This window comes from Oncorhynchus kisutch, unplaced genomic scaffold, assembly GCF_002021735.2.
Source record: "Oncorhynchus kisutch isolate 150728-3 unplaced genomic scaffold, Okis_V2 Okis07a-Okis12b_hom, whole genome shotgun sequence".
Lineage (NCBI taxonomy): Eukaryota > Metazoa > Chordata > Actinopteri > Salmoniformes > Salmonidae > Oncorhynchus > Oncorhynchus kisutch.
In genome coordinates, this window is record NW_022261984.1 from 10,473,896 (window position 1) to 10,497,301 (window position 23,406).

The 23,406-nt window shown below is 39.6% G+C and overlaps 1 protein-coding gene across 1 annotated transcript in view; it reads right to left on the reverse strand.

Moving 5' to 3' along the window:
• LOC109888256 (adhesion G protein-coupled receptor L3) overlaps positions 1-23,406 on the reverse strand; it is a 281,748-nt gene that overhangs the window by 125,089 nt on the left and 133,253 nt on the right. The window contains exon 2 of the mRNA XM_031814586.1: positions 1,073-1,235. Coding sequence (XP_031670446.1) covers positions 1,073-1,127 — 55 coding nt within the window. The 5' untranslated portion in view covers positions 1,128-1,235. The remainder of the gene's footprint in view (positions 1-1,072; positions 1,236-23,406) is intronic.

Sequence of the window (23,406 nt, forward strand, 5' to 3'; positions counted from 1 at the left end):
AACATTATCATAGAAACCAGACGGACGAGGCTCTATTCTGTCGTCTTCATATCCACATTCACAGATGAAAAAGAAGGTAGAAACATGGATGAAGGACTTTACGTGACAGTTAGACATTTGAAAAAACCGTAGCTACCGTCCTCCAGCACGCATTACATTTCAAACGTGAATATTTAACAGTCAAAGACACAAGATCAACGTCTGAGGTAATTGTAGACCTTCAAAGACGTCTAGTGGCCCGACATTCTCACAGACAGATGACAGCCTGAGTAAAGTCAGGAAACCAAAACGTTTAAGCGACTGTTAAGACATCTTTAAGGTAAGGTACTGTTGACTGTCCTCCAGCCGGGTATTTACTTCAGCCTCACTGAGACTGAGAGGGATTTACATGTGGAATCACATCGTATAGACGAGGCTAATGCCTTTACAGGGATACATGGCTTTAATTCAAACAGACACGCACTGTCTGATGGAGACACATCTCACAGTTATTATTAGCTATGCTGTGTGTGTGTCTGGCTGCTTCTCTCTCTCTGTGTGTGTGTGTGTGTGTGTGTGTGTGTGTGTGTGTGTGTGTGTGTGTGTGTGTGTGTGTGTGTGTGTGTGTGTGTGTGTGTGTGTGTGTGTGTGTGTGTGTGTGTGTGTGTGTGTGTGTGTGTGTGTGTGTGTGTGTGTGTGTGTGTGTGTGTGTGTGTGTGTGTGTGTGTGTGTGTGTGTGTGTGTGTGTGTGTGTGTGTGTGTGGTGTGTGTGTGTGTGTGTGAATGTGTGTGTGTGAGAATGTGTGTGAAACGTGTGTGTGTGTGTGTCTCTCTCTCTCTCTGTGGTACACCATGATTGACAGCAGACATGAATAGGATTAAGTCCAAGTGGGCCATCGGTCCCTGCAGGAGGCTTCACAGACTTCTGTTGGCAAGGGACAGGAACACACACACAAATACACACACACACACAAAGACTACCTGCTGTGTCTACCTTCGCAAACACTACACAAACCATGTTTACTTTGGTGTGTGTGTGTATGTGTGTGCCTGCGTGTCTGCATGTGTGTGGTGTGTGTGTGTGTGTGCTTACCGAGGGTGAGGGGGGCGAACAAGGTGAAGATGAAGAGCAGGCGTGAGGTCCACATGACCTTAGAAGAAGGTGACCCGGAAGTATTGACGATGTACTTCTTGCTGAACCCCAACGACCTCAGAGGGGGTTACTCCTCTCACGGCTCAGAGATGAAACCATACGCCTGGAGAGAGGAGATGGGCAATGTTAAAAGATACAGGACAAAGAGAGAGAGAGAGAGAGAGAGAGATAGACAGATAGAGAGAGAGAGAGACAGAGAGAGAGACAGAGAGAGAGAGACAGATAGAGAGAGGAGAGAGACAGAGAGAGAGAGAGAGAGACAGAGAGAGACAGAGAGAGAGAGACAGAGAGAAAGAGAGAGAGAGAGAGAGAGAGAGAGAGAGAGAGAGAGAGAGAAGAGAGAGAGAGAGAGAGAGAGAGAGAGAGAGACAGGGAGAGGGAGAGAGACAGAGAGAGAGACAGAGAGAGAGAGACAGAGAGAAAGAGAGAGAGAGACAGAGAGAGAGAGAGAGACAGAGACAGAGAGAGAGAGAGAGTGACAGAGAGACAAAGAGAGAGAGAGAGAGAGAGAGAGAGAGAGAGAGAGAGAGAGAGAGAGAGAGACAGAGAGAGAGAGAGACAGAGAGAGAGAGAGAGAGAGCAGATAACACGCTGAGACAACAGAACAGACAGCTTGGCTTTAGCACCAGAGTCATATGGTTATGGGTCATGGTCGTTGGTTCATTAGGTAATACATTAATGTCAGCCTGATAGAACGACGAGACAAAATGCTACAATGGCCCACGGAGAAGGACAGACCTTCTGCATCCCCAAATGAAACCGATTTCCTGGACTACAGTTGGTCGTGCACTACTTTAGACTAGAACCTTATAGGTCTCCGGTCAAAAAGTAGATGCACTATATAGGGAACAGGGTTCCATTGTTGCTATGGTCACGTTGATATGGTCATGTTGCTACGGAGACGTTTGTGTGTGGTTCACTTGGTATTCCAAACGCGGTATTGACAGTGTGAGGCGTATTGACGTCTGCTGTCACAGTGATGAATGTAGGGACCCATATACCCGAACGGCATCCCCTATTCCCTAGTAAAGTACACTTCTTTTGATATGGGGTTCATAGGGAGATGGTCTATGGTAGTGCACTATATATAGGGAATAGGGTGGCGTTTGGAACACAAGGTGAACATGTATTGATGTTCGTAGACTAATTGTTTATTTCATGCTCGATCTGTTATAAATAATTCACTGTGAGAACCTTGATGTTGTTCAATAGATAAGAAGCATGTTTGTCCCAAATAGCACCATATTCACTATGCAGTGCACTATTGTTGACCCTGGCTCATCAAGCTCTGGTCTAAAGTAGTGCACTGTATAGGGAATAGGGCTCTGGTCACCAGTAGTTCACTATATAGGGAATAGGGCTCTGGTCTAGAGTAGTGCACTATATAGGGAATAGGGCTCTGGTCTAAAGTAGTGCACTATATAGGGAATAGGGCTCTGGTCTAAAGTAGTGCACTATATAGGGAATAGGGCTCTGGTCTAAAGTAGTTCACTATATAGGGAATAGGGCTCTGGTCTAAAGTAGTGCACTATATAGGGAATAGGGCTCTGGTCTAAAGTAGTTCACTATATAGGGAATAGGGCTCTGGTCTAAAGTAGTTCACTATATAGGGAACAGGGCTCTGGTCTAAAGTAGTGCACTATATAGGGAATAGGGATCTGGTCTAAAGTAGTGCACTATATAGGGAATAGGGCTCTGGTCTAAAGTAGTACACTATATAGGGAATAGGGCTCTGATCTAAAGTAGTTCACTATATAGGGAATAGGGCTCTGGTCTAAAGTAGTGCACTATATAGGGAATAGGGCCCTGGTCTAAAGTAGTGTACTATATAGGGAATAGGGCTCTGGTCTAAAGTAGTGCACTATATAGGGAATAGGGCTCTGGTCTAAAGTAGTGCACTATATAGGGAATAGGGCCCTGGTCTAAAGTAGTGCACTATATTTGGAAAATGGTGCCATTTGGACGCAGACGATGAATCAGACAACGGGTCTCAGGACTATTTTATCTCATTTGTTGTTCCTATGTATGTTAGTTTGTTTGTTCGCTCATCCCTCCCTCCCTCCATCCATCCATATATCCATCTATCCATCTATCCATCTATCCATCCATCCATCCCTCCATACATATAATCCCTCCCTCCCTCCCTCCCTCCCTCCCTCCCTCCCTCCCTCCCTCCCTCCCTCCCTCCCTCCCTCCCTCCCTCCCTCCCTCCCTCCATATATCCATCTATCCATCCATCCATATATCCATCTATCCATCTATCCATCCATCCCTCCATCCATCTCTACATCCCTCCATCCATCTCTACATCCCTCCATCCATCTCTACATCCATCCCTCCATCCCTACATCCATCCATCCATCCCTCCATCCATCTCTACATCCATCCCTCCATCCCTCCATCCATCTCTACATCCATCCCTCCATCCATCTCTACATCCATCCCTCCATCCCTCCATCCATCTCTACATCCTCCATCCATCCATCCCTCCCTCCATCCCTCCATCCATCCCTCCATCCATCTCTACATCCATCCCTCCATCCCTCCATCCATCTCTACATCCATCCCTCCATCCCTCCATCCATCTCTACATCCCTCCATCCATCCCTCCATCCATTCCTGCATCCATCCCTCCATCCATCTCTCCATCCACCCCTTGGTCTAAGACTCAGACTAATATTAGTGTGTATGTGTGACAACCAGAGAGGACCATGGGAAATCCATCAGCTGTAATAGAGACTATTGATCTGCAGAGTGATTGCAGCGTTGTGGAAACAAACACACACACTTCTGCCATATCACACTGTGAGAGAAACAGAAGGAACCATTTCAGTTCTCTTATATCAAGCCAGTCATCTCAACCTTTACTCTTGTTATTCTAGTTTATATAACTGTAATATATATAACTGTAATATATAACTGTATTATATATAACTGTATTATATATAACTGCAATATATATAACTGTAATATATATAACTGTAATATATAACTGTAATATATAACTGTAATATATAACTGTAATATATAACTGTAATATATATAACTGTAATATATATACCTTTATATGACTGTAATATATATAACTGTAATATATATAACTGTAATATATATACCTTTATATGACTGTAATATATATAACTGTAATATATATACCTTTATATGACTGTAATATATATAACTGTAATATATATAACTGTAATATATATAACTGTAATATATATAACTGTAATATATATAACTGTAATATATATAACTGTAATATATATACCTTTATATAACTGTAATATATATAACTGTAATATATATAACTGTAATATATATACCTTTATATGACTGTAATATATATAACTGTAATATATATAACTGTAATATATATACCTTTATATGACTGTAATATATATAACTGTAATAATATAACTGTATTATATATAACTGTAATATATATAACTGTAATATATATAACTGTAATATATATACCTTTATATGACTGTAATATATATACCTTTATATAACTGTAATATATATAACTGTAATATATATAACTGTAATATATATACCTTTATATGACTGTAATATATATAACTGTAATATATATACCTTTATATGACTGTAATATATATAACTGTAATATATATAACTGTAATATATATACCTTTATATGACTGTAATATATATAACTGTAATATATATAACTGTAATATATATAACTGTAATATATAACTGTAATATATATAACTGTAATATATATAACTGTAAAATATAACTGTAATATATATAACTGTAATATATATAACTGTAATATATAACATAACATATATATCACTACTACAGTCCAGTCTAATCATCACTACTACAGTCCAGTCTAATCATCACTACTACAGTCCAGTCTAATCGTCACTACTACAGTCCAGTCTAATCATCACTACTACAGTCCAGTCTAATCATCACTACTACAGCCCAGTCTAATCATCACTACTACAGTCCAGTCTAATCGTATCACTACATCACTACTACAGTCCAGTCTAATCATCACTACATCACTACTACAGTCCAGTCTAATCATCACTACTACAGTCCAGTCTAATCATCACTACTACAGTCCAGTCTAATCATCACTACTACAGTCCAGTCTAATCGTATCACTACATCACTACTACAGTCCAGTCTAATCATCACTACATCACTACTACAGTCCAGTCTAATCATCACTACTACAGTCCAGTCTAATCGTATCACTACATCACTACTACAGTCCAGTCTAATCATCACTACATCACTACTACAGTCCAGTCTAATCATCACTACTACAGTCCAGTCTAATCATCACTACATCACTACTAAAGCCCAGTCTAATCATCACTACATCACTACTACAGTCCAGTCTAATCATATCACTTACATCACTACTACAGTCCAGTCTAATCATCACTACATCACTACTACAGTCCAGTCTAATCATCACTACTACAGTACAGTCTAATCATCACTACATCACTACTACAGTCCAGTCTAATCATCACTACATCACTACTACAGTCCAGTCTAATCATATCACTACATCACTACTACAGTCCAGTCTAATCATCACTACATCACTACTACAGTCCAGTCTAATCATATCACTACATCACTACTACAGTCCAGTCTAATCATCACTACATCACTACTACAGTCCAGTCTAATCATCACTACATCACTATACAGTCCAGTCTAATCATATCACTACATCACTACTACAGTCCAGTCTAATCATCACTACATCACTACTACAGTCCAGTCTAATCATATCACTACATCACTACTACAGTCCAGTCTAATCACATCACTACATCACTACTACAGTCCAGTCTAATCACATCACTACTACAGTCCAGTCTAATCACATCACTACATCACTACTACAGTCCAGTCTAATCACATCACTACTACAGTCCAGTCTAATCACATCACTACATCACTACTACAGTCCAGTCTAATCATCACTACCACAGTCCAGTCTAATCATCACTACATCACTACTACAGTCCAGTCTAATCACATCACTACATCACTACTACAGTCCAGTCTAATCACATCACTACTACAGTCCAGTCTAATCACATCACTACATCACTACTACAGTCCAGTCTAATCATCACTACATCACTACTACAGTCCAGTCTAATCATCACTACATCACTACTACAGTCCAGTCTAATCATCACTACTACAGTCCAGTCTAATCATCACTACTACAGTCCAGTCTAATCATCACTACTACAGTCCAGTCTAATCGTATCACTACATCACTACTACAGTCCAGTCTAATCATCACTACATCACTACTACAGTCCAGTCTAATCATCACTACTACAGTCCAGTCTAATCATCACTACTACAGTCCAGTCTAATCGTATCACTACATCACTACTACAGTCCAGTCTAATCATCACTACATCACTACTACAGTCCAGTCTAATCATCACTACTACAGTCCAGTCTAATCATCACTACTACAGTCCAGTCTAATCATCACTACATCACTACTAAAGCCCAGTCTAATCATCACTACATCACTACTACAGTCCAGTCTAATCATATCACTACATCACTACTACAGTCCAGTCTAATCATCACTACATCACTACTACAGTCCAGTCTAATCATCACTACTACAGTCCAGTCTAATCATCACTACATCACTACTACAGTCCAGTCTAATCATCACTACATCACTACTTACAGTCCAGTCTAATCATATCACTACATCACTACTACAGTCCAGTCTAATCATCACTACATCACTACTACAGTCCAGTCTAATCACATCACTACATCACTACTACAGTCCAGTCTAATCATCACTACATCACTACTACAGTCCAGTCTAATCATCACTACATCACTACTACAGTCCAGTCTAATCATATCACTACATCACTACTACAGTCCAGTCTAATCATCACTACATCACTACTACAGTCCAGTCTAATCATATCACTACATCACTACTACAGTCCAGTCTAATCACATCACTACATCACTACTACAGTCCAGTCTAATCACATCACTACTACAGTCCAGTCGAATCACATCACTACATCACTACTACAGTCCAGTCTAATCACATCACTACTACAGTCCAGTCTAATCACATCACTACATCACTACTACAGTCCAGTCTAATCACATCACTACATCACTACTACAGTCCAGTCTAATCATCACTACCACAGTCCAGTCTAATCATCACTACATCACTACTACAGTCCAGTCTAATCACATCACTACATCACTACTACAGTCCAGTCTAATCACATCACTACTACAGTCCAGTCTAATCACATCACTACATCACTACTACAGTCCAGTCTAATCATCACTACATCACTACTACAGTCCAGTCTAATCATCACTACATCACTACTACAGTCCAGTCTAATCATCACTACTACAGCCCAGTCTAATCATCACTACATCACTACTACAGTCCAGTCTAATCGTATCACTACTACAGTCCAGTCTAATCATCACTACATCACTACTACAGTCCAGTCTAATCATCACTACTACAGTCCAGTCTAATCATATCACTACATCACTACTACAGTCCAGTCTAATCATCACTACATCACTACTACAGTCCAGTCTAATCACATCACTACATCACTACTACAGTCCAGTCTAATCATCACTACTACAGTCCAGTCTAATCATCACTACTACAGTCCAGTCTAATCATCACTACATCACTACTACAGTCCAGTCTAATCATCACTACATCACTACTACAGTCCAGTCTAATCATCACTACATCACTACTACAGTCCAGTCTAATCATATCACTACATCACTACTACAGTCCAGTCTAATCATCACTACATCACTACTACAGTCCAGTCTAATCATATCACTACAGCCCAACTACAGTCCAGTCTAATCATATCACTACATCACTACTACAGTTCAGTCTAATCATATCACTACATCACTACTACAGTCCAGTCTAATCATCACTACATCACTACTACAGTCCAGTCTAATCATCACTACATCACTACTACAGTCCAGTCTAATCATCACTACATCACTACTACAGTCCAGTCTAATCATCACTACATCACTACTACAGTCCAGTCTAATCATATCACTACATCACTACTACAGGTCCAGTCTAATCATCACTACATCACTACTACAGTCCAGTCTAATCGTATCACTACTACAGTCCAGTCTAATCATATCACTACTACAGTCCAGTCTAATCATCACTACATCACTACTACAGTCCAGTCTAATCATATCACTACATCACTACTACAGTTCAGTCTAATCATCACTACATCACTACTACAGTCCAGTCTAATCACATCACTACTACAGTTCAGTCTAATCATCACTACTACAGTCCAGTCTAATCATCACTACATCACTACTACAGTCCAGTCTAATCGTATCACTACTACAGTCCAGTCTAATCATATCACTACTACAGTCCAGTCTAATCATCACTACATCACTACTACAGTCCAGTCTAATCATATCACTACATCACTACTACAGTTCAGTCTAATCATCACTACATCACTACTACAGTCCAGTCTAATCATCACTACATCACTACTACAGTCCAGTCTAATCACATCACTACATCACTACTACAGTCCAGTCTAATCACATCACTACATCACTACTACAGTTCAGTCTAATCACATCACTACTACAGTTCAGTCTAATCATATCACTACATCACTACTACAGTCCAGTCTAATCATCACTACATCACTACTACAGTCCAGTCTAATCACATCACTACATCACTACTACAGTCCAGTCTAATCGTATCACTACTACAGTCCAGTCTAATCATCACTACTACAGTCCAGTCTAATCATCACTACATCACTACTACAGTCCAGTCTAATCGTAGCACTACTACAGTCCAGTCTAATCGTATCACTACATCACTACTACAGTCCAGTCTAATTCATATCACTACATCACTACTACAGTCCAGTCTAATCATCACTGCCACAGTCCAGTCTAATCATCACTACATCACTACTACAGTCCAGTCTAATCATCACTACTACAGTCCAGTCTAATCGTATCACTACATCACTACTACAGTCCAGTCTAATCATCACTACTACAGTCCAGTCTAATCGTATCACTACTACAGTCCAGTCTAATCATCACTACTACAGTCCAGTCTAATCATCACTACAATCACTACTACAGTCCAGTCTAATCATCACTACTACAGTCCAGTCTAATCATCACTACTACAGTCCAGTCTAATCATCACTACTACAGCCCAGTCTAATCATCACTACTACAGTCCAGTCTAATCGTATCACTACATCACTACTACAGTCCAGTCTAATCATCACTACATCACTACTACAGTTCAGTCTAATCATCACTACTACAGTCCAGTCTAATCATCACTACTACAGTCCAGTCTAATCATCACTACTACAGTCCAGTCTAATCGTATCACTACATCACTACTACAGTCCAGTCTAATCATATCACTACATCACTACTACATTCCAGTCTAATAATATCACTACATCACTACTACAGTCCAGTCTAATCATCACTACATCACTACTACAGTCCAGTCTAATCATCACTACATCACTACTACAGTCCAGTCTAATCATCACTACATCACTACTACAGTCCAGTCTAATCATCACTACATCACTACTACAGTCCAGTCTAATCACATCACTACATCACTACTACAGTCCAGTCTAATCACATCACTACATCACTACTACAGTTCAGTCTAATCACATCACTACTACAGTTCAGTCTAATCATATCACTACATCACTACTACAGTCCAGTCTAATCATCACTACATCACTACTACAGTCCAGTCTAATCACATCACTACATCACTACTACAGTCCAGTCTAATCGTATCACTACTACAGTCCAGTCTAATCATCACTACTACAGTCCAGTCTAATCATCACTACATCACTACTACAGTCCAGTCTAATCGTAGCACTACTACAGTCCAGTCTAATCGTATCACTACATCACTACTACAGTCCAGTCTAATCATATCACTACATCACTACTACAGTCCAGTCTAATCATCACTACCACAGTCCAGTCTAATCATCACTACATCACTACTACAGTCCAGTCTAATCATCACTACTACAGTCCAGTCTAATCGTATCACTACATCACTACTACAGTCCAGTCTAATCATCACTACTACAGTCCAGTCTAATCGTATCACTACTACAGTCCAGTCTAATCATCACTACTACAGTCCAGTCTAATCATCACTACATCACTACTACAGTCCAGTCTAATCATCACTACTACAGTCCAGTCTAATCATCACTACTACAGTCCAGTCTAATCATCACTACTACAGCCCAGTCTAATCATCACTACTACAGTCCAGTCTAATCGTATCACTACATCACTACTACAGTCCAGTCTAATCATCACTACATCACTACTACAGTCCAGTCTAATCATCACTACTACAGTCCAGTCTAATCATCACTACTACAGTCCAGTCTAATCATCACTACTACAGTCCAGTCTAATCGTATCACTACATCACTACTACAGTCCAGTCTAATCATATCACTACATCACTACTACATTCCAGTCTAATATCACTACATCACTACTACAGTCCAGTCTAATCATCACTAAATCACTACTACAGTCCAGTCTAATCATCACTACATCACTACTACAGTCCAGTCTAATCATCACTACATCACTACTACAGTCCAGTCTAATCATCACTACATCACTACTACAGTTCAGTCTAATCATCACTACATCACTACTACAGTCCAGTCTAATCATATCACTACATCACTACTACAGTCCAGTCTAATCATATCACTACATCACTACTACAGTCCAGTCTAATCATCACTACATCACTACTACAGTCCAGTCTAATCATCACTACATCACTACTACAGTCCAGTCTAATCATATCACTACATCACTACTACAGTCCAGTCTAATCGTATCACTACTACAGTCCAAGTCTAATCATATCACTACTACAGTCCAGTCTATCATCACTACATCACTACTACAGTCCAGTCTAATCATATCACTACATCAACTACTACAGTTCAGTCTAATCATCACTACATCACTACTACAGTTCAGTCTAATCATCACTACTACAGTCCCAGTCTATCATCACTACATCACTACTACAGTCCCAGTCTAATCATCACTACTACAGGTCCAGTCTAATCGTATCACTACTACAGTCCAGTCTAATCATCACTACTACAGTCCAGTCTAATCATCACTACATCACTACTAGCAGTCCAGTCTAATCGTAGCACTACTACAGTCCAGTCTAATCGTATCACTACATCACTACTACAGTCCAGTTCTATCATATCACTACATCACTACTACAGTCCAGTCTAATCATATCACTACATCACTACTACAGTCCAGTCTAATCATCACTACATCACTACTACAGTCCAGTCTAATCATCACTACATCACTACTACAGTCCAGTCTAATCATATCACTACATCACTACTACAGTCCAGTCTAATCGTATCACTACTACAGTCCAGTCTAATCATATCACTACTACAGTCCAGTCTAATCATCACTACATCACTACTACAGTCCAGTCTAATCATATCACTACATCACTACTACAGTCCAGTCTAATCGTATCACTACTACAGTCCAGTCTAATCATATCACTACTACAGTTCAGTCTAATCATCACTACATCACTACTACAGTTCAGTCTAATCATCACTACTACAGTCCAGTCTAATCATCACTACATCACTACTACAGTCCAGTCTAATCATCACTACTACAGTCCAGTCTAATCGTATCACTACTACAGTCCAGTCTAATCATCACTACTACAGTCCAGTCTAATCATCACTACATCACTACTACAGTCCAGTCTAATCGTAGCACTTACTACAGTCCAGTCTAATCGTATCACTACATCACTACTACAGTCCAGTCTAATCATATCACTACATCACTACTACAGTCCAGTCTAATCGTATCACTACTACAGTCCAGTCTAATCGTATCACTACTACAGTCCAGTCTAATCATCACTACCACAGTCCAGTCTAATCATCACTACATCACTACTACAGTCCAGTCTAATCATCACTACTACAGTCCAGTCTAATCATCACTACTACAGTCCAGTCTAATCGTATCACTAAATCACTACTACAGTCCAGTCTAATCATCACTACTACAGTCCAGTCTAATCGTATCACTACTACAGTCCAGTCTAATCATCACTACTACAGTCCAGTCTAATCATCACTACATCACTACTACAGTCCAGTCTAATCATCACTACTACAGTCCAGTCTAATAATCACTACTACAGTCCAGTCTAATCATCACTACTACAGTCCAGTCTAATCGTATCACTACATCACTACTACAGTCCAGTCTAATCATCACTACTACAGTCCAGTCTAGCCCAGTAATCATCACTACTACAGCCCAGTCTAATCATCACTACTACAGTCCAGTCTAATCACATCACTACATCACTACTACAGTCCAGTCTAATCATCACTACATCACCTACTACAGTCCAGTCTAATCACATCACTACATCACTACTACAGTCCGTCTAATCACATCACTACATCACTACTACAGTCCAGTCTAATCATCACTACATCACTACTACAGTCCAGTCTAATCATCACTAATCACTACTACAGTCCAGTCTAATCATCACTACATCACTACTACAGTCCAGTCTAATCATCACTAAAATCACTACTACAGTCCAGTCTAATCATCACTACATCACTACTACAGTCCAGTCTAATCATCACTACATCACTACTACAGTCCAGTCTAATCACATCACTACATCACTACTACAGTCCAGTCTAATCACATCACTACATCACTACTACAGTTCAGTCTAATCACATCACTACTACAGTTCAGTCTAATCATATCACTACATCACTACTACAGTCCAGTCTAATCATCACTACATCACTACTACAGTCCAGTCTAATCACATCACTACATCACTACTACAGTCCAGTCTAATCGTATCACTACTACAGTCCAGTCTAATCATCACTACTACAGTCCAGTCTAATCATCACTACATCACTACTACAGTCCAGTCTAATCGTAGCACTACTACAGTCCAGTCTAATCGTATCACTACATCACTACTACAGTCCAGTCTAATCATATCACTACATCACTACTACAGTCCAGTCTAATCATCACTACCACAGTCCAGTCTAATCATCACTACATCACTACTACAGTCCAGTCTAATCATCACTACTACAGTCCAGTCTAATCATCACTACTACAGTCCAGTCTAATCGTATCACTACATCACTACTACAGTCCAGTCTAATCATCACTACTACAGTCCAGTCTAATCGTATCACTACTACAGTCCAGTCTAATCATCACTACTACAGTCCAGTCTAATCATCACTACATCACTACTACAGTCCAGTCTAATCATCACTACTACAGTCCAGTCTAATCATCACTACTACAGTCCAGTCTAATCATCACTACTACAGCCCAGTCTAATCATCACTACTACAGTCCAGTCTAATCGTATCACTACATCACTACTACAGTCCAGTCTAATCATCACTACATCACTACTACAGTCCAGTCTAATCATCACTACTTACAGTCCAGTCTAATCATCACTACTACAGTCCAGTCTAATCATCACTACTACAGTCCAGTCTAATCGTATCACTACATCACTACTACAGTCCAGTCTAATCATATCACTACATCACTACTACATTCCAGTCTAATAATATCACTACATCACTACTACAGTCCAGTCTAATCATCACTAAATCACTACTACAGTCCAGTCTAATCATCACTACATCACTCTACAGTCCAGTCTAATCATCACTACATCACTACTACAGTCCAGTCTAATCATCACTACATCACTACCTACAGTTCAGTCTAATCATCACTACATCACTACTACAGTCAGTCTAATCATATCACTACATCACTACTACAGTCCAGTCTAATCATATCACTACATCAACTACTACAGTCCAGTCTAATCATCACTACATCACTACTACAGTCCAGTCTAATCATCACTACATCACTACTACAGTCCAGTCTAATCATATCACTACATCACTACTACAGTCCAGTTCTAATCGTATCACTACTACAGTCCAGTCTAATCATATCACTACTACAGTCCAGTCTAATCATCCACTACATCACTACTACAGTCCAGTCTAATCATATCACTACATCACTACTACAGTTCAGTCTAATCATCACTACATCACTACTACAGTTCAGTCTAATCATCACTACTACAGTCCAGTCTATCATCACTACATCACTACTACAGTCCAGTTCTAATCATCACTACTACAGTCCAGTCTAATCGTATCACTACTACAGTCCAGTCTAATCATCACTACTACAGTCCAGTCTAATCATCACTACATCACTACTACAGTCCAGTCTAATCGTAGCACTACTACAGTCCAGTCTAATCGTATCACTACATCACTACTACAGTCCAGTCTAATCATATCACTACATCACTACTACAGTCCAGTCTAATCATATCACTACATCACTACTACAGTCCAGTCTAATCATCACTACATCACTACTACAGTCCAGTCTAATCATCACTACATCACTACTACAGTCCAGTCTAATCATATCACTACATCACTACTACAGTCAGTCTAATCGTATCACTACTACAGTCCAGTCTAATCATATCACTACTACAGTCCAGTCTAATCATCACTACATCACTACTACAGTCCAGTCTAATCATATCACTACATCACTACTACAGTTCAGTCTAATCATCACTACTACAGTCCAGTCTAATCATCACTACTACAGTCCAGTCTAATCATCACTACTACAGTCCAGTCTAATCGTATCACTAAATCACTACTACAGTCCAGTCTAATCATCACTACTACCAGTCCAGTCTAATCATCACTACTACAGTCAGTCTAATCATCACTACATCACTACTACAGTCCAGTCTAATCATCACTACTACAGTCCAGTCTAATCGTATCACTACTACAGTCCAGTCTAATCATCACTACTACAGTCCAGTCTAATCATCACTACATCACTACTACAGTCCAGTCTAATCGTAGCACTACTACAGTCCAGTCTAATCGTATCACTACATCACTACTACAGTCCAGTCTAATCATATCACTACATCACTACTACAGTCCAGTCTAATCGTATCACTACTACAGTCCAGTCTAATCGTATCACTACTACAGTCCAGTCTAATCATCACTACCACAGTCCAGGTCTAATCATCACTACATCACTACTACAGTCCAGTCCTAATCATCACTACTACAGTCCAGTCTAATCATCACTACTACAGTCCAGTCTAATCGTATCACTAAATCACTACTTACAGGTCCAGTCTAATCATCACTGCTACAGTCCAGTCTAATCGTATCACTACTACAGTCCAGTCTAATCATCACTACTACAGTCCAGTCTAATCGTATCACTACATCACTACTACAGTCCAGTCTAATCATCACTACTACAGTCCAGTCTAATCGTATCACTACTACAGTCCAGTCTAATCATCACTACTACAGTCCAGTCTAATCATCACTACATCACTACTACAGTCCAGTCTAATCATCACTACTACAGTCCAGTCTAATCATCACTACTACAGTCCAGTCTAATCATCACTACTACAGCCCAGTCTATCATCACTACTACAGGTCCAGTCTAATCGTATCACTACATTCACTACTACAGTCCAGTCTAATCATCACTACATCACTACTACAGTCCAGTCTAATCATCACTACTACAGTTCCAGGTCTAATCATCACTACTACAGTCCAGTCTAATCATCACCTACTACAGTCCAGTCTAATCGTATCACTACATCACTACTACAGTCCAGTCTAATCATATCACTACATCACTACTACATTCCAGTCTAATAATATCACTACATCACTACTACAGTCCAGTCTAATCATCACTAAATCACTACTACAGTCCAGTCTAATCATCACTACATCACTACTACAGTCCAGTCTAATCATCACTAACATCACTACTACAGTCCAGTCTAATCATCACTACATCACTACTACAGTTCAGTCTAATCATCACTACATCACTACTACAGTCCAGTCTAATCATATCACTACATCACTACTACAGTCCAGTCTAATCATATCACTACATCACTACTACAGTCCAGTCTAATCATCACTACATCACTACTACAGTCCAGTCTAATCATCACTACATCACTACTACAGTCCAGTCTAATCATATCACTACATCACTACTACAGTCCAGTCTAATCGTATCACTACTACAGTCCAGTCTAATCATATCACTACTACAGTCCAGTCTAATCATCACTACATCACTACTACAGTCCAGTCTAATCATATCACTACATCACTACTACAGTTCAGTCTAATCATCACTACATCACTACTACAGTTCAGTCTAATCATCACTACTACAGTCCAGTCTAATCATCACTACATCACTACTACAGTCCAGTCTAATCATCACTACTACAGTCCAGTCTAATCGTATCACTACTACAGTCCAGTCTAATCATCACTACTACAGTCCAGTCTAATCATCACTACATCACTACTACAGTCCCAGTCTAATCGTAGCACTACTACAGTCCAGTCTAATCGTATCACTACATCACTACTACAGTCCAGTCTAAGTCATATCACTACATCACTACTACAGTCCAGTCTATCATATCACTACATCACTACTACAGTCCAGTCTAATCATCACTACATCACTACTACAGTCCAGTCTAATCATCACTACATCACTACTACAGTCCAGTCTAATCATCACTACATCACTACTACAGTCCAGTCTAATCATCACTACATCACTACTACAGTCCAGTCTAATCATCACTACATCACTACTACAGTCCAGTCTAATCATCACTACATCACTACTAAAGCCCAGTCTAATCATCACTACATCACTACTACAGTCCAGTCTAATCATATCACTACAATCACTACTACAGTCCAGTTCTAATCATCACTACATCACTACTACAGTCCAGTCTAATCATCACTTACTACAGGTCCAGTCTAATCATCACTACATCACTACTAAAGCCCAGTCTAATCATCACTTAAATCACTACTTACACAGTCCAGTCTAATCATATCACTACATCACTACTACAGTCCAGTTCTAATCATCACTACATCACTACTACAGTCCAGTCTAATCATCACTACTACAGTCCAGTCTAATCATCACTACATCACTACTACAGTCCAGTCCTAATCATCACTACATCACTACTACAGTCCAGTCTAATCATATCATCTAATCACTACTACAGTCCAGTCTAATCATCACTACATCACTACTACAGTCCAGTCTAATCACATCACTACATCACTACTACAGTCCAGTCTTAATCATCACTACATCACTACTACAGTCCAGTCTAATCATCACTACATCACTACTACAGTCCAGTCTAATCATATCACTACATCACTACTACAGTCCAGTCTAATCATCACTACATCACTACTACAGTCCAGTCTAATCATATCACTACATCACTACTACAGTCCAGTCTAATCACATCACTACATCACTACTACAGTCCAGTCTAATCACATCACTACTACAGTCCAGTCTAATCACATCACTACATCACTACTACAGTCCAGTCTAATCACATCACTACTACAGTCCAGTCTAATCACATCACTACATCACTACTACAGTCCAGTCTAATCACATCACTACATCACTACTACAGTCCAGTCTAATCATCACTACCACAGTCCAGTCTAATCATCACTACATCACTACTACAGTCCAGTCTAATCACATCACTACATCACTACTACAGTCCAGTCTAATCACATCACTACTACAGTCCAGTCTAATCACATCACTACATCACTACTACAGTCCAGTCTAATCATCACTACATCACTACTACAGTCCAGTCTAATCATCACTACATCACTACTACAGTCCAGTCTAATCATCACTACTACAGTCCAGTCTAATCATCACTACATCACTACTACAGTCCAGTCTAATCGTATCACTACTACAGTCCAGTCTAATCATCACTACATCACTACTACAGTCCAGTCTAATCATCACTACTACAGTCCAGTCTAATCATATCACTACATCACTACTACAGTCCAGTCTAATCATCACTACATCACTACTACAGTCCAGTCTAATCACATCACTACATCACTACTACAGTCCAGTCTAATCATCACTACTACAGTCCAGTCTAATCATCACTACTACAGTCCAGTCTAATCATCACTACATCACTACTACAGTCCAGTCTAATCATCACTACATCACTACTACAGTCCAGTCTAATCATCACTACATCACTACTACAGTCCAGTCTAATCATATCACTACATCACTACTACAGTCCAGTCTAATCATCACTACATCACTACTACAGTCCAGTCTAATCATATCACTACAGCCCAACTACAGTCCAGTCTAATCATATCACTACATCACTACTACAGTCCAGTCTAATCATATCACTACATCACTACTACAGTCCAGTCTAATCATCACTACATCACTACTACAGTCCAGTCTAATCATCACTACATCACTACTACAGTCCAGTCTAATCATCACTACATCACTACTACAGTCCAGTCTAATCATCACTACATCACTACTACAGTCCAGTCTAATCATATCACTACATCACTACTACAGTCCAGTCTAATCATCACTACATCACTACTACAGTCCAGTCTAATCGTATCACTACTACAGTCCAGTCTAATCATATCACTACTACAGTCCAGTCTAATCATCACTACATCACTACTACAGTCCAGTCTAATCATATCACTACATCACTACTACAGTTCAGTCTAATCATCACTACATCACTACTACAGTCCAGTCTAATCACATCACTACTACAGTTCAGTCTAATCACAACTACTACAGTCCAGTCTAATCATCACTACATCACTACTACAGTCCAGTCTAATCGTATCACTACTACAGTCCAGTCTAATCATATCACTACTACAGTCCAGTCTAATCATCACTACATCACTACTACAGTCCAGTCTAATCATATCACTACATCACTACTACAGTTCAGTCTAATCATCACTACATCACTACTACAGTCCAGTCTAATCATCACTACATCACTACTACAGTCCAGTCTAATCACATCACTACATCACTACTACAGTCCAGTCTAATCACATCACTACATCACTACTACAGTTCAGTCTAATCACATCACTACTACAGTTCAGTCTAATCATATCACTACATCACTACTACAGTCCAGTCTAATCATCACTACATCACTACTACAGTCCAGTCTAATCACATCACTACATCACTACTACAGTCCAGTCTAATCGTATCACTACTACAGTCCAGTCTAATCATCACTACTACAGTCCAGTCTAATCATCACTACATCACTACTACAGTCCAGTCTAATCGTAGCACTACTACAGTCCAGTCTAATCGTATCACTACATCACTACTACAGTCCAGTCTAATCATATCACTACATCACTACTACAGTCCAGTCTAATCATCACTACCACAGTCCAGTCTAATCATCACTACATCACTACTACAGTCCAGTCTAATCATCACTACTACAGTCCAGTCTAATCATCACTACTACAGTCCAGTCTAATCGTATCACTACATCACTACTACAGTCCAGTCTAATCATCACTACTACAGTCCAGTCTAATCGTATCACTACTACAGTCCAGTCTAATCATCACTACTACAGTCCAGTCTAATCATCACTACATCACTACTACAGTCCAGTCTAATCATCACTACTACAGTCCAGTCTAATCATCACTACTACAGTCCAGTCTAATCATCACTACTACAGCCCAGTCTAATCATCACTACTACAGTCCAGTCTAATCGTATCACTACATCACTACTACAGTCCAGTCTAATCATCACTACATCACTACTACAGTCCAGTCTAATCATCACTACTACAGTCCAGTCTAATCATCACTACTACAGTCCAGTCTAATCATCACTACTACAGTCCAGTCTAATCGTATCACTACATCACTACTACAGTCCAGTCTAATCATCACTACATCACTACTACAGTTCAGTCTAATCATCACTACATCACTACTACAGTCCAGTCTAATCATATCACTACATCACTACTACAGTCCAGTCTAATCATATCACTACATCACTACTACAGTCCAGTCTAATCATCACTACATCACTACTACAGTCCAGTCTAATCATATCACTACATCACTACTACAGTCCAGTCTAATCATATCACTACATCACTACTACAGTCCAGTCTAATCGTATCACTACTACAGTCCAGTCTAATCATATCACTACTACAGTCCAGTCTAATCATCACTACATCACTACTACAGTCCAGTCTAATCATATCACTACATCACTACTACAGTTCAGTCTAATCATCACTACATCACTACTACAGTTCAGTCTAATCATCACTACTACAGTCCAGTCTAATCATCACTACATCACTACTACAGTCCAGTCTAATCATCACTACTACAGTCCAGTCTAATCGTATCACTACTACAGTCCAGTCTAATCATCACTACTACAGTCCAGTCTAATCATCACTACATCACTACTACAGTCCAGTCTAATCGTAGCACTACTACAGTCCAGTCTAATCGTATCACTACATCACTACTACAGTCCAGTCTAATCATATCACTACATCACTACTACAGTCCAGTCTAATCATATCACTACATCACTACTACAGTCCAGTCTAATCATCACTACATCACTACTACAGTCCAGTCTAATCATCACTACATCACTACTACAGTCCAGTCTAATCATATCACTACATCACTACTACAGTCCAGTCTAATCGTATCACTACTACAGTCCAGTCTAATCATATCACTACTACAGTCCAGTCTAATCATCACTACATCACTACTACAGTCCAGTCTAATCATATCACTACATCACTACTACAGTTCAGTCTAATCATCACTACATCACTACTACAGTCCAGTCTAATCATCACTACTACAGTCCAGTCTAATCATCACTACATCACTACTACAGTCCAGTCTAATCATCACTACTACAGTCCAGTCTAATCGTATCACTACTACAGTCCAGTCTAATCATCACTACTACAGTCCAGTCTAATCATCACTACATCACTACTACAGTCCAGTCTAATCGTAGCACTACTACAGTCCAGTCTAATCGTATCACTACATCACTACTACAGTCCAGTCTAATCATATCACTACATCACTACTACAGTCCAGTCTAATCGTATCACTACTACAGTCCAGTCTAATCGTATCACTACTACAGTCCAGTCTAATCATCACTACCACAGTCCAGTCTAATCATCACTACATCACTACTACAGTCCAGTCTAATCATCACTACTACAGTCCAGTCTAATCATCACTACTACAGTCCAGTCTAATCGTATCACTAAATCACTACTACAGTCCAGTCTAATCATCACTACTACAGTCCAGTCTAATCGTATCACTACTACAGTCCAGTCTAATCATCACTACTACAGTCCAGTCTAATCATCACTACATCACTACTACAGTCCAGTCTAATCATCACTACTACAGTCCAGTCTAATAATCACTACTACAGTCCAGTCTAATCAGCACTACTACAGTCCAGTCTAATCGTATCACTACATCACTACTACAGTCCAGTCTAATCATCACTACTACAGTCCAGTCTAATCATCACTACTACAGCCCAGTCTAATCATCAGCTACTACAGTCCAGTCTAATCACATCACTACATCACTACTACAGTCCAGTCTAATCATCACTACATCACTACTACAGTCCAGTCTAATCACATACTACATCACTACTACAGTCCAGTCTAATCACATCACTACAATCACTTACTACAGTCCAGTCTAATCATCACTACATCACTACTACAGTCCCAGTCTAATCATCACTACATCACTACTACAGTCCAGTCTAATCTCACTACATCACTACTACAGTCCAGTCTAATCATCACTAAATCACTACTACTAGCTACAGTCCAGTCTAATCATCACTACATCACTACTACAGTCCAGTCTAATCATCACTACATCACTACTACAGTCCAGTCTAATCACATCAACTACAATCACTACTACAGTCCAGTCCTAATCACATCACTACATCACTACTACAGTTCAGTCTAATCACATCACTACTACAGTTCAGTCTAATCATATCACTACAATCACTACTACAGTCCAGTCTAATCATCACTACATCACTACTACAGTCCATCTAATCACATCACTACATCACTACTACAGTCCAGTCTAATCGTATCACTACTACAGTCCAGTCTAATCATCACTACTACAGTCCAGTCTAATCATCACTACATCACTACTACAGTCCAGTCTAATCGTAGCACTACTACAGTCCAGTCTAATCGTATCACTACAATCACTACTACAGTCCAGTCTAATCATATCACTACATCACTACTTACAGTCCGTCTAATCATCACTACCACAGTCCAGTCTAATCATCACTACATCACTACTACAGTCCAGTCTAATCATCACTACTACAGTCCAGTAGCTAATCATCACTACTACAGTCCAGTCTAATTGTATCACTACATCACTACTACAGTCCAGTCTAATCATCACTACTACAGTCCAGTCTAATCGTATCACTACTACAGTCCAGTCTAATCATCACTCTACAGTCCAGTCTAATCATCACTACAATCACTACTACAGTCCAGTCTAATCATCACTACTACAGTCCAGTCTAATCATCACTACATCACTACTACAGTCCAGTCTAATCATCACTACTACAGTCCAGTCTAATCGTATCACTACTACAGTCCAGTCTAATCATCACTACTACAGTCAGGTCTAATCATCACTACATCACTACTACAGTCCAGTCTAATCGTAGCACTACTACAGTCCAGTCTAATCGTATCACTACATCACTACTACAGTCCAGTCTAATCATATCACTACATCACTACTACAGTCCAGTCTAATCGTATCACTACTACAGTCCAGTCTAATCGTATCACTACTACAGTCCAGTCTAATCATCACTACCACAGTCCAGTCTAATCATCACTACATCACTACTACAGTCCAGTCTAATCATCA